The sequence below is a fragment of the Saimiri boliviensis genome, chromosome 4 (assembly GCF_048565385.1).
Source record: "Saimiri boliviensis isolate mSaiBol1 chromosome 4, mSaiBol1.pri, whole genome shotgun sequence".
NCBI lineage: Eukaryota > Metazoa > Chordata > Mammalia > Primates > Cebidae > Saimiri > Saimiri boliviensis.
The window spans coordinates 114,901,212-114,916,036 of NC_133452.1; the positions used below are offsets into that span (position 1 = coordinate 114,901,212).

The 14,825-nt window shown below is 31.3% G+C and overlaps 1 protein-coding gene across 47 annotated transcripts in view; it reads right to left on the reverse strand.

Moving 5' to 3' along the window:
- Positions 1 to 14,825, reverse strand: part of RIMS1 (regulating synaptic membrane exocytosis 1) — a 521,656-nt gene that overhangs the window by 133,682 nt on the left and 373,149 nt on the right. For 23 of the 47 annotated variants that reach the window (XM_074398078.1, XM_074398076.1, XM_074398077.1 and 20 more), the window contains one exon: positions 14,533 to 14,622. The exons of 13 other annotated variants lie outside the window; for them this stretch is intronic. In XM_074398078.1, the coding sequence (XP_074254179.1) occupies positions 14,533 to 14,622 (90 nt within the window). Of the gene's footprint in view, positions 1 to 6,832; positions 6,917 to 14,532; positions 14,623 to 14,825 lie in introns of all 47 variants that reach the window. 11 more of the 47 variants (XM_074398074.1, XM_074398057.1, XM_074398056.1 and 8 more) reach the window with 1 other exon arrangement.

Here is a 14,825-nt window from a genome sequence, read left to right on the forward strand (position 1 = left end):
AATTGAGATTTCATTTCCTCTGTGAAACTTTTAAACTCTTCCTCCTCTTTTCATCTCCTAAAATGTAATAGATTCATATATTAGATTATCACAGTAATCAATGATCATAACAGTGATGATGATATTAATAATATATAACATTTACTGAGGGCTTTCTCTGTGCTAGCATGTTCACTTTGTCTGCATTATCTCATATAATCTTCTTGCCAATCCAGAGGTAAGTATTACTCTTTTATCCTTTTTAAGAGCAAGAACATTGAGAGTTAGAGATTAATTTGTTCTAGTTTACATGGTCATTCAACATCTAGTCAGGAGGTAAACTGAGAGGTCATAATCTGAACAGCAGTAATCATGTTGCATCTCTGGCATAAATGGCTAAAATAATGAATTCTAGAGTCAGATTGGGTGTAATCTCAGCTCTGTTTCTGGCTAGCCAGGTGACTCTGGTGAAGTTACTTAATGTCTCCGCACTTCAGTTTTCTTTTACCTAAAAAGTGGCAATACTACTACCACTGCACAGGTTTTGCTAATTTTAAATATTTCAATAGTACTCAGTATTGTAGTATTTGTAGTTTTTGCAGTATTACATAAAACCAAGATTGAGTATGTTTTTTGCATTACTTGGAATTAGCAAGCGATGATATTAAAACACTGCTTTGAATAATATTTGTTTCTTGAAGGCAAAGACACTTCTTACTCATCAATACAAATATAAAGCTCAGAGCTAGTGCTCAGTAACTAGATAACAAACATTCAGGCAAAGGTTCATAATCTAACCTTCTAATTTTTGTTTTCATTTTTAACCCTCTTATTGAGGATGCTCTTTTTTGTCTTCTAGTATCATTGAAATTGACCTTCATTGAAGATTCTCCTAAAGATAACTACAAAAGATGTCTTTATAATTCTTCTAACCCCTTAAAAGAATATGCAAATTGAGTTAAAAAGACATGAAATTAATTGCAATAATTTTCCATAAAGAAAGAGCAGAGGATAAAAAAAATTCTAATGTTATTTTCTACTTTCAACACTAAATTATAGCTAAAATAGCACATATTTTAACACAGCAATTTCTTAGAATAAATTGGATTGAGATATGTAAAACAGGAAAGGTTAGAACAATCCATCTATATTCATGTACCATACTACTGAAACTATTAACTGTTTAATCACGAAATGGATCACAGTGAAATGAATTTCTTCCTACCTTATACTACTTTAAGTTCCTGGTGGTCAGGAATTATGTCTGCTTGTATTATCAGTGTAACATCAACACCTCACACACGGTAGTTGCTCAATAATTACTTGTCAAATGGACAGTTTACAAAGTAGTATTTTGAGTATTATCACAAAATTTGAAAGCCCAAAAATTACAATAAAAAAGAATTAGGGTTATAAAATCTGGTTTGCCCAAAATGAAATAAATTTAAAAATAAAACTCTGCATAATTTTCTAGGCTTCAACAAAATATAAAATACTTAAATAAAACATGACCTTTGGTTTACTGCCTAATACATAATGAACTGTCGGTCATTATTGAAGGTTTAATGTATGTTTTACTATGATGCAGCAAGAGTATATAGACTCAATTTTAGAGTCTATAGGACATTAGAATTCAGCTAGCCCATCTATAACTAGCTAAGTTTAAAGATGAGGAAACTTAGTCCACAAAAGTTTAAGTGTCTTATCCAAGCTATGATAGACCTTAATAAGTTGATAAGAATAACACCATCACACCCCTATGTGCTTAAGTTCTCTTTTGACTGCCATACATTTATTTTCAATGATTAGATGTTGTTTTCAGAGATCTCTGGGTAGGAGTGAACAAGACAAGACTGTTTCAGTGATTTCATTATGTCTTATTTTTAGTTTAAACATGCTTTTTTGTTTTGGTACAAATTTTTTATCTTTACAATAAAGAATATTTACGTGATTTAAACATGGAGAAATCAGAAATCTTGACTTTCTTTCTATTCATAACTTAAGAGTTGTGTGATTTGGGCCTTTTGCTTTCTAGTTCACAGGGTACTAATGAAATTCTTTTAAAGCTATAAAAGTACATTCAAATGTAAGGTATAAAAGCAATTATTTCATTAAATCAAAGCAAGAGTAATAATCAGAAAATGGAATGTTTCTACTTAAACCTCAATTATTTTGAAGTTCCATTTCTAGGCATTATTCCCTTTCTATTAATTTACTGTGATGATTTATAAAATGAACTGATGAAAAACAGACATATTTATTAAAATCTATGTGCTTTCTTTTCCATTTCAGTAACTAATTTCAGTTAGAGCAACTACCTAAAGATGTTGGTAAATAAAGCTTTTCTGACGATATTAAACTTTTATTAAATAAAATTAATACTAAAATTTTATTAAAGAATAAAATTAATAAAATAATTTTATTTAAGACTATTTTATACCAATGAAAACATAGTCTGTTCTGCTTTGGAAATACTGTAACAAAAGTCTACTACATAAATCTTTTCATTAATTAGAGCTAACACCTAAGAATATATCTGTCTATATTTTGGCTGGTGACTTAGATGGCTTATACTGTCTTAATGTGCAACGCAAATCTCTATCACTCTATTTACTCATTAAGTTTGGGAAGGAAAAATTAAATTTGAATAGATTCAACCTAAATAAGAGATGTTCCTATGCAATGAAGATGGATGCATACAATAAGATACATTTACCGGCCGGGTACGGTGGCTCAGCCTGTAATCCCAGCACTTTGGGAGGCCGAGGCGGGTGGATCACGAGGTCAAGAGATAGAGACCATCCTGGTCAACGAGGTGAAACCCCGTCTCTACTAAAAATACAAAAAAAAAATTAGCTTGGCATGGTGGCGTGTGCCTGTGATCCCAGCTACTCAGGAGGCAGAGGCAGGAGAATTGCCTGCACCCGGGAGGCGGAGGTTGCGGTGAGCCGAGATTGCACCATTGCACTCCAGCCTGGGTAACGAGCGAAACTCCGCCTCAAAAGAAAAAATACATTTACCTTTCTGTGTATTATTAATATTTATATATTTGACTGTAGCTATTAAACAGACTCACTATATTTTAGTTAATGGGTACACTTGGTTTACAAAGAAAGAATATTTTTGAAAATCACAGATAATAAAGGATACTATAGAGCAAAAAGAAATAAGTAATGTACTAAATTTATAAGTAGTTCTACAATAGCTCTGAAAATATGTGGCAACTACCACGAATCCTGGAAGCAAAAAGTGTGTGATTTGTTTCAAAATATTTTCAAAAAAGGAATCAGATTAATTCATTTTAACCAAAAGAAACCACTTAATACTCTTGGTTGAGGATTCTAATAGACAAATGGCTGCCACCAACTGATAGGTATAGAAAACTACACAAATTTGTTACCTGCAAAAGAAATTAGAGCTGCTTTAGCAGAACTCAGGAATAATTTTAAACACAATTGAAAGCTTTACTTATTTGAATAATTTAAAGGTCTGGAAATAGGATTATTTTACCAAATATTTTTAGTATTTGAGTTATGCACTACTAAATTGTACCCTTAAAATCATATATATTGATTAAAAACCATTCTCAAACTGTTGAAGTTAGTAACTCCAATGATTTGTTAAAGCCAGGTGTACATTTTAAAATATATCTCAAAATGTACCCAGTGAGAATATTACATTTTATTGAATAAAACATTTATCAAAAGAGTTAAAGTTGAATTCACTAATAACTTAAACTAGCCTTTCATCCATATGGACAACTGATTAAAGTGTAAGTACTAAACTCAGAACCTGATGCTTCAGGGCCATATTAAAATATATCTTATCTAACTGGCTATTTACAAATTTTGAATATTTTCAAAGTACAACTCAATCTAATTAAAACTAATAGAATGATGTATATATAGGTTCACTAGAATTTTCATGTATTAAAATAATTTTATTTAGAAAGAGATACTTTGTTATTGGGATGATGACTTTTTAAATGTCAACATTTTTAGAAATAAAACTATAAGAAAATTTTCACTGCAAATTTAAAATCAGAAACATCCCCTGAAATTACAAATTTATATATTTTTTCTTGATCAATGTTTTAAATTTCCTCAACATCTAGAAAATATTCCTAGATAAACCTATTTTTATATTAATTCCAAAAAAATCTATGGTATCACTTGAGATAAAACTCAGATTGCTTACTATTAAAATTAAATTATTGAGAAATAGTTGACTAAATATTATGTGTCTGTGTAAACATACATGCTGTGAGAAACAAGAGGGCAACTAAATGCTTTTCCATTTATTTGAATGTACTGGAGAACTCTCTTAAGCAATAACGTATGTTCTGTATTACAATGTTATTTTCAAAATAATTAACTACAGCCCTGATACAAGATGTCCAAAGGTGAACTGTATAAATTGTCATTTATACCCCAGTGTTCTATGACAAAAGTCACGTAATGCCCAAATTCTTATGAACATTCACTATATCCAAATCTGATGCCATATTTACTTCATTTAGAAATTGGTAGAAACTTCTGACTGAGTAAATGAAGCTGATGAGAGATGAAATGCCAGTGTTCACTATGATTTGCCAAGTGGTTGACATGGTAACCTATGAATTTAGCATTAGGTGACATAATTTATCTTTCATTTTACAAGTAAAAATTAGTCTTGTATTTTAATGAAATTGTATTGTGAATAATTTTCTATTCTCTACACTAATAAATAATAGTATCAAGAGATGTAAAATACATTTCTTTTGGTCAAACATAGGACTTATCTATAAATAAGTCATCATAAAAAAGCAAAATACATATTTGAAATTATGTATTTAATAAGAACTTATTTTTAATTATCTTATCTAAAAGAATCATTTCTGTTCCCCAAATCTATCTTTATATATACAATCTAGACAATCAAATAGAATAATTCATATGCCACGAAATGAAGCTAATAACATCTCATGTATGTAAGAACTGAAAGGATTATTTGAATTTCCAGTATGCTTAATAAATGCCCAGATAAACTTACATTTATATTCATTACAAAGACCATCGTGTTTAATTTTCCTATACTCAGTCACTACAGAAGATGAAATATACTATTTGTTTTGGAATACATAGAAATGTTTTCTAAATTATCTTTTCTTTTTTTTTTCTTCTTTTGTGGGTGGGAGGGAAGGCAGGGTCTCACTCTGTTGCCCAGGCTGGAACGCAGTGGTGTGACCATGGCTTACAACCTTGACCTCTTGGCTTTACACAATCCTCCTGCCCCATCCTCCTGAGTAGCTGGGACTAAAGGCATGTGCTACAACACCCAGTTAATTTTCAAATTGTTTGCAGTGATGCAGTCTCACTATGGTGCCCACGCTGGTCTCAAACTCCTGCACTCAAGTAATCCTCCCCACTTGGCCTCGGCATCCCAAAGTGCTGAGATTACAGGTGTGAGCTACCATGCCTGGCACAGAATTATCTTTTCTAAAAGAAAATTCTAAGTACCTTGATGGCCAGGACTTTGTCTATCTTAGTCACCGTTGTGACCTAGCCAATAGAATTTGTTACTCATTTATTCAATAAATAAGTATTGAGAATAAACATTTATTGAATAAATGAGCAGCAAATATAGATATAAATTTTTATTTAATTTACATAACTATTTTATGTTCTTATTTGAAAAGACTTTATTTATACTTGCAATATTTTTTAGATCAGTGACTAGCTTTTCTAGTCCCAGAAATTCCATCCTAGAAATCAGACAGTAGCAGAAATAATTACATTTAATTTCCAAATATGTAAGTATAACTCATATTGAGGCAAGTATCTCAAAGATTAAAAGATGTTAAAATGTTCCTGAAACCTTTGTAAAATATCAGTTTGTAGTCTTTTCCAATATTTGTAAAATAACCTTAATTTTTTCTTGGTGACAGTGTTTCCTTTTTCTTTCAAGCTAAAATCCTGAGGACATCTTGATTGTTTACAAATACAGAAAATAAACTGTATCATGCTTAATTAGGGCTCAAATTACTCTGCCATACACACACATACTAAAAAAAACTATATGTTTATATGACTAGTTGTTCTGCTTCTGAGATATCACATCTACTTATCTGCTGAATAAATATTACCAGCGTTTTTTGCTGAATTTCTGCTTACACCAGAAGAGAAGCATCTCAAACACCCAAAAACCTTTGTGACCAGTCAGGAAAACATATTAAAGATAAGGCCTATATGTATAAACACCATAAAATAGGAAAACCGGGACAACTTCAAATTGATAATAACAAAGTAATGGAAAATATATGTTGTGGCACTTCTGACATATCAGCATAAAGTGGATTCAAAGCACTGATGCGATTTTTAAAAACCTACCTTGTGGACTAACCCGTTGGCCCTGGACAATATTATGTTTAACAATAGAATATTTATAAAATATATAAAACCAGGTATTTTACTTTATAAGACAGACATTTCCTAACATAACAAAGCCTAAACTTCATTTTTAACAAGGTTACACAGCAGCAGAACAAGACAACTGAGATAAAACTATCAACCAATATAACAAACAACAGGCTCTGTGACAGATTTTAATACACTTTAAAGCACCTGAGAATTTTTATTTATTCACTTATAAACAAAAACGGTATTTAAATTTGTTTCCAGAAATTTAAAACACAATCAAATGCTCTTCAGTAAATATTCTGAGGTGCTTTATTAGAGTTGGCTACATCCAACATATCTGGCTCTGGCTCCTGGAAAAAAGCACATTATATTCAACATTTCTCTTGGCTTTCCTTCACTTGGTGGCCTATAAGCTTCTAGAAGCCACTTGTCTGTGAGGAGGAGTTGTCTAGTACCTGTCATTCTCCGGAGACGCATGCTGGATTTGAATCCTGGGACTAGGAGGTCGTCTCCTATCTAGGGAGGGGGACCATCTACCCCTGTTTGCCCAGTGAACAAGACAGGAAAAAACAGGACATTTAGTAACTCCTAAAATAAAAGAATACATGGAACAACAGGACTGGAAAAGCACCCCATAAAGGCAAAGTATAGATTCTTTGCTCCATAATTTAATCTTTGCTATTATAAGCCTTGGAAAGATAAGTTATAATACTTTAAGAATATAAAACCTGTTATCTTACAAGTGAAAAAATTTATCAGGAAAGACGTTTGGAATCCACCTAATAAGTGCAGTTTCATTCTTCCAGAATGTGCTTCTATGTGCATGTTTATCTATAAACATATAAATATTAATGTAACTTTAAGTTGTTAAAGATGCATTTTTAAGAATCTGGCTTATGTTTGAATAAATAGGTGTAATCAGTTACCAATGATTATGTGATACCAGGCCTTGAAATTACTGGGTAGTGTGGCAAAGGTGGGGGTGTGTGAATTTAATACAAGTAAGAATACAATTAGGTGGAATAAATAAAAATCTTCTTTAGTATTGAAATAATGACATGAAGAAATAATTAATGGAAAAGCTACCAGTGAATTCTTAAGTTTTCTTGAAAAACCACAGGACTAATTACTGTACATTAAAAGCTGTAAGTAAACAGTACTGATAAATAAAAGTAAAGAGCACAGACATATGAAATGATAAATTAGCCTTAACTATTTTTTTAGTTCCACAAGTTTCTATTTGCAAAAGTACGTCTTAATTGGTTAAACGCTTGCTTTTTAGTTCAGCATTTACAATAATACTTTTCTTGTGATAAACAGTAAACAAACCTTACAAAACTGGTTCATTCCTTTGTTAAACTACCCTTAGATTCTGTCTGTGTACAGCCACAAATTTCAAACATCTAGTTAAAACTGAAGAGATAAGACACCGAATGGGCCACACTTAAACATTTTTATTTATTGTATATGAATTCTAACAGGATAATTTTCTCTAGATATTGGCTTTCTTATATGTAAGAAGGAATAACTGAATAGTCTTAAAGGACTCATTTAGGTATAAGATTTTATAATTATCCAAAGGAGTCTAGTCCTAAAATTCCAAAAATAAGAGTTTTCTTTTTGAAAACTTGCCAGATATAACTTGGTTTGCTGAATATTTTAGACTATTCTAAACACAGCAAAGGGCTTTTGTCACTTAGGATATGTGAGGTCATCAGATACTTAATTCTGAAGTCCTCTGGAAGCCTTTGTTTAATCAATCTTAAATAGACAAACTTGGCATGATTCAAGTCAGGCTTTGAGGAAGTCATGAAGCAAGTGAAGATACTGAACAATGGATTTTGAGCAGAAGATAAAAATGTGTAGAACATACTCTTAACTGTGATAAATGTTTATAAAATAACACTTTGCATTCATTTTAAATTATTTAATTCTTTCAAATTATTTAAAGGGTTGCCATCCAATCTGAATGTTTTAAAAAATTTCTTTTCAGTTTACTGGCTTTTGTTCTATAGATAAAATTAAAAAAAATTCTAAAATAATTGGAAAACAATTACAACTACAGCATTTCCTACATTAAGGTATACTCAGTTTGTGTTAAAATTTTTGGTGTTATTTGAAAACACAAATATAGACTTAGTATTTTTGTGTGAAGTAATAATATTAACTTGATAAGAGTTATAAATAACCTTGCTTCCTAGGGCAAAATTCCAGTCCTTGTGTTTATTTAAACATAAAAGTAAAGAAAAAGCAAGCAAAAATGGCATAATTATGAAACATGCAGTAAAAGCTATGAAGGAGAAACGTGTACATTTGGAAACAAGCAGTTGTGAATGCAAGCCATTAAAAGGTAATTTTGGACAAATATTTAGCTTAATACATGTATATTTGTATACTCAATGTCCTTCTGAATATGCTGATATGTAGTACCAATATAAGAAATCTGTTTTTTTTTCCACATAAAGTGCATACAAGGAGAGCAGGATCAATTTATATCCAAGTTTTTGTCCTAAGAGTAGATGTTACTTAGGCTTTAATAACACTTTGTAAGTTTTAACTATACTAGCATATTTTATATGCTTTCTATAATAGGTGCTACTTGTATTATTTTTCCTATTACAAATAATAACCAAAATTAGAATCTTTATCTCTTTCCAACTCTGGTTACTGAGAAATATATATAGCTTCAACTTTCATTTCTATTTTCATTTTACAAGCTAATATGGCAGGCTACGCTGGAGATTTTAATAATAAAGTTTAACTAAACTAGACCTTTCTTGATTTGTATTTCCAAACCAGCCTACCTAAAAGTTCATTGTTTAGTTACTTCAGTAAATTATTAGTATTTTAGTATCAGGTACTCTAAATTCATTAACTGAGGAACATCTATTTCTTGGGAGCCGACTCCTTTCACTGTGGTCAGAAGAAAAGAAGAAAGATCACTCTGAAAGTTATAGGATTGAATGAACAGGCTGTGAACTCCGTAAAGAAGGAAAAACAGTGGGGCTTTTTGTTTTTTTGACAATTACATCCATTATGCATAGCACAGAATAAATAAATATTTGTGAATGTTTAAGTAAATAATGCTATAAGGCTATAGACATTATATGGAAGTATAAATCTTTCAATCCATAAATAGCACAAATTAAAAATATGTATGAGGTATTATAGCATTAGAAACCAAAACAAATGAGAAAACTGATTTTAAACACATACATTTTTATTGTCTGTTTTCATTACTCATTTTAGTCCTTAAATTTTTTCCTTAATATTATTTTAAACTAAATTTCACTTATTTTAATTAACACAGATATTTATACTTTGAAACAAGATCTATGATATGTATTTCAATTCAATACATTACTACTAATTTTTAGGTAGAAACTTCTTTTTCCTTAAGTCTCATGTTTTCATTTTGAGGAAAATTCATTCAAGTAAGCCTTTCCTCATTGTACCCCAAGAAGAAAGAGTAGCTTGTATGACAGGTGACTATGATAAAGAATCGGGCACAGAAAACTTAGCCCTTTCTGTATTCCTCTTTCCAAATTTTGTTGCCTGCAAACAGCACAACAAACAAACTTATAAAGCAGTGATGAGATTTGAGGCTTGACCCTGTAGCAGAAGTTTATGTGGCTCATAAACCCAGAGTGAATCTCGCTGATTCTGGGACTAGTTGTTAGCCATCTTACAGACTCAAAGCCACAGCTTTAAATTCTGTTCAAAGTATTTACAGTGAAAATTACATCTCCCATCTTTCTAGTACCTAGGTCTAACTCACAGCTCAATTCAAATTTGAGAGTGAAAAGTAGTTGGTGTTTTTTAAGCCCCTAAAATCCCCAAGTGAAACATTTACAGGTAAAAAATACATAATGTCACTAAAGATAGAAATGAGAAATAGGATATTATTCCTGCCCTCAATTAGAAATTTTAATGTTAAAAACCAAACCAAATGAGATAACTGATTATACACATATGTTATTTTTATTGTCTGTTCTCTACTATTCATTTTAGTCATTAAAATTTTTTTCCCAATACTGTTTTACACAAAATTTAACTTATTTTAATTATTACAGATAGTTATACTCTGAAACAAGATCTATGATATCTATTTCAATTCAATATAGCCATTGATTTTTAGCCAAGAACTTCCTTTCCTTTAGGCCTAGTGTTTTTCTTCCACTATATGCTAATATAGTGGAAGAATATCACAATATAGAAGGCACAAACATACTACAGTATTAAGCAAAATACAAATGTATTTTATAGAAGTATATAAAATTATGTGGGCCCATAAAAGACAGTAAATAATTCTGACTGGCAAAAGAAAGGGAAGTTTGTATGTGTGTTGGTGGGGAGACCAAGGATGGGGGAGGAGGTTAAGAAGGGCTTTACAAAGATATGGTATTTAACCTGCATTTTTGAACAATGAGCAGAATTTTTAATCAGACAAAAAAGGAAGAATAATATTTGAATTTTAATAAAAAATGAGATATTAGGTAATAACAACTATTAGAACTTAAGAAAATTAACAGGAGCAGGAGAGTTACAGAACTGGAGAAGGGCCATCTATTAATATAATCAAGGTGAGGGACCTGTTCTGAAGGAATTGACTGAATTTATTGTGACTGAATTTGTAAAGGAGCAGGAAGAGAAGTAGTTCCAGATTATGTGGCTGGTTTCATGTCAAAACCACAAAATGAGAGGAAAATTTACAAAGAGGAAGCATTTTTGCCAGAAAGGGACAAAAGGGAAGATAATGAAGTTGATTTAGACATCACCATTTAGAAATTTAGGCTTGGTAGTGCCTGGTCAATCACAGTGGAGGGTTATCTTCATATGTATTAGAGTGGGAACCTTTTATAGAAATAAAATTTAAGGAACAGGACACCATGGGTGGGGCAAAAGAGGAAAATTGGGGGTGGAACTAGGGAAACATTATCTTTATGGGACAGGGGAGTAAGACAAGCCTTCAAAGGAGACATAATAATGAGGCTTAAGGAAATCTGTACAGGTACTTAATGGAGGAGAGATTCAAGTGGCAGGGTGGCTAATGTAAAATGCTGCAAGATGCTGCTGAACAACTTGGGAGCCAATGTAAACCACAGAAGAATTTCAGCACAGCTATAGAGCACTAGGAATGAGCAGATATCAGACTGCAGGAATTACTGGAAGGCAAAAAATGCAGAGTAGTAAGGCATACACTACTCTCTCATAAGTCTTCATCAAGAATATGATTGCTCTGAAAGACCAAGAAAGAATATAGCCATTCAGAAAAATGGCCCTAAAAATCACTGCTTATGAACATGTAAGCAATAATTTGTTTGAAAACCTAGAAAAGCAAAGTTAATAGCAGGCCTGTAACTCACTCTTTATAAATCAGGGAAGCAAGGGGAATGGGAAGATATAAATGAGAAATTATCTATTCTTAAAAATAATAATTCTCAAGTTTCTTAATTTATGAAGCATAACTGAATTGGAATAATTAAATGAATCATGGTAACCTATAAGCATTTTTTTCTATTTGTGTAATCAACAGAACATGAAATGGAGGTGCCACCTAAACTATAATGGTTTCCTTTCCAAACCACCTTTTACATGCATTATTCAAAACTCATCTGTTAAAGTAGGATAAACCATACAACAAGGGAGAAAAGATAGGTGTATCTGATGGTTTTCGATCCTTCAGGAAAAGAATGCTGCTCTTTTATCTTCTGAATCATTAGTAAAATATGATATTGAGTACTAAGTGTGCTTTAACAATTTCACCCATTATCTTAACAGAAAACTTGTTTCAAAAATTAGGAGTTAAGTTGGTATAACAGCATGTAAATGTTAATCAAAATGGGTTAGAATAATCAAATCATTTGACCACACATAGTTCAAAAATTTGTAGAAATAATGTTCTTCTCTTAAGAATATAAAATTAAGTTTTTAAAACATTTGCTCTAACATTATATCTACTATGTATGTTAGATGTTAATACAAGAAGCCCTGTGGTTAATAAGAGAAATTAAGTACCTGGAAAATGCTCTAAGCCTTCTTGTCCTACTCATACTGACTGAGGGTTTTAGACACATTCTCCAAGAATATCAAAGTCACCACTCTTGGTATGTTATGTTCCATTTCAAAACTGCTTCATAGGCATGTTCACAAAGCATCTACAGTTTCTGTAATTACTTGATGAAAACTTATCTAAGTTTTATTTTACATTACATAAAATAATTGTTGTTTTCTTGGCAACAAAGTGATCCCAATAAACTAAGGATCACTGATAATACCAAGACTTGTTTCATTGAGTTTTTAAATGAAATATTCCTTTTTATTCAATCTGTAGGGTGAATATATTTCAATGATATTCTTTCTTCTTCTATTCAAGGTAAGTACACTTACTTGGACTTTACAACAACCTGTGCAATAACTGCCCCTAGATTGTGTATGGTTGACCTGTTTTAAGGATATTATCTGAGAGATTAAATTTACCAACATAGAGATTTCTAAACTCTGTAGCTTCAGTGTCATAAGGGAACATATGCTAGACAGGCTTCCCCATAAGAATAGGCCTGCACTGTCCAATACAAGAGCCACAAGCCACGTGAAGCCATTGAGCCCTGTAATGTGGTTAGTTCGGAGTGGGATATGCTGCAAGTACAAAATATCCTTAGTAGCTATAACTTATACTGTAAGAAAGGGAGTGTAAAATATCTCACTAATAGTTTTAAATGATAATTACATGTGAAAATTATATTTTGAATATACTAGGTTAAATAAATTAAAATTAAGTTCATAATTTTAGTGTGGCTACTAGAAAATATTAAAATAACAGCTTGCATTATATCTCTATCAAATAGCACTGATATGGATAATATTAAAAATGTCAGGGCGCTATGGTCAGAAGATTCCACTGACCTGAGAACTTCTATCTTTGTTTTAATACTAACCAGAAACATGTAAGAAAATAATAACTAAACATATTTAAAAATTTTTCTGCTACTCTTGTAATTATTTAGGGGGGTTATATGCAACAAAAGAGAATGATAAAACAATTCCAATTGTGATTTTAGAAGAGCATATAATCATATCAACTGAAATTTATACTACAATAGTAAAGGGATACAAAATAGAAATTAAATTTCAGTTTTTTCTATTACAAATTTTACAAATATAAAAGAATACACAATTTAAAAGTAAATTTTTAAGACACTAAAAAAAGATCTGTACACCTGCACCTATTGTTCAATTCCAGAAATAAATATCTCAAATAACTGAATAGACTCAGATTAGAAATATATCTAAAGAAAAGCTTTAAGTAGCCCCTGAGAAGGAGAAGTAGATTACATTAGTACAACTAAATACTTATTCTTCAGGATTTGTAAATATGTAGTATGCAAATTTCTTCTGAATGACTTCTAATTAAAAAGAGATAGCAATTATAATAGTTCCATCACAATGGAAAAATTAGATGCTTACAGCTAGGAGACAGTGTAACAAATCATCAATGAATATCTTTTAATTAAAATAAGAATTTATTAATTAAAGTTTTAAGCAACATTATCTGTGTACATATATATGAACTCATTTTTGTTAGGCACCAGGAAATCTATGATTAACATACCATTTTTGGTTGTCAAAGTACAATTTAATGTAAAACACTATATCAAAGAGTAGATTGATTAAAAATGAATGTAGATACACAAAGGAAGTATTCTATTAAAAATCCTATTATGAGTTTACAGAAGATTGTTGCTTCATCTATAAATACTATTTATCAGTGGTACTAAGAGTAAAGTGATCCTCCCCTTGGGATAATTCACTGGACCTTATAACATTATCAGCATACTGAAGGCTTCCTGAAAAGTATGTCAATAAAACAACTAAACCGCAACAAAAGGGGAAAAGCAGCAGCCAGAAGCAGTTACAAATTACATCACACTATTTGCAACAACATTCATAGAAATATGTGTATGTGTACCCTTGGGCTTATCCACATATGCATATCTCTACATAGACATGTATAATAAGGAAGGGGGAAATGTAGACAATTAGCAGAGTGAACATGAATGAATAAACCTGTGAGGCTCTCATGAAACAAAACAAAGTGATTGAAAAAAATCACCAGTACAAATGATAAGAAATTAAGAAAGTCTTTATTTTATACCTTTCTCGTTCTGGTGAATGCAAACTAGTATCTGGTCTCAAGCAGTTGGTACTAGCACTCCTAGCCCTGTCAAGAAAGGGCTGCAGTTCACTAGTGCCAGTGCATTGCATCCAGTGGTAGAAGAGAAAGACAGAGAAAACAAAGAAAGGAAGACCATGTTAGAGAGTAAAGCATAAAATAATGTCCCCTTTACACAAAATGTAGAATCACTGGGATTCAGTTCATAAGGGTGTGAGAGAGTTGACAGAATGACAGCGTAAAATTTTGTTTAGAAAATGAAACTAAACAAAGAT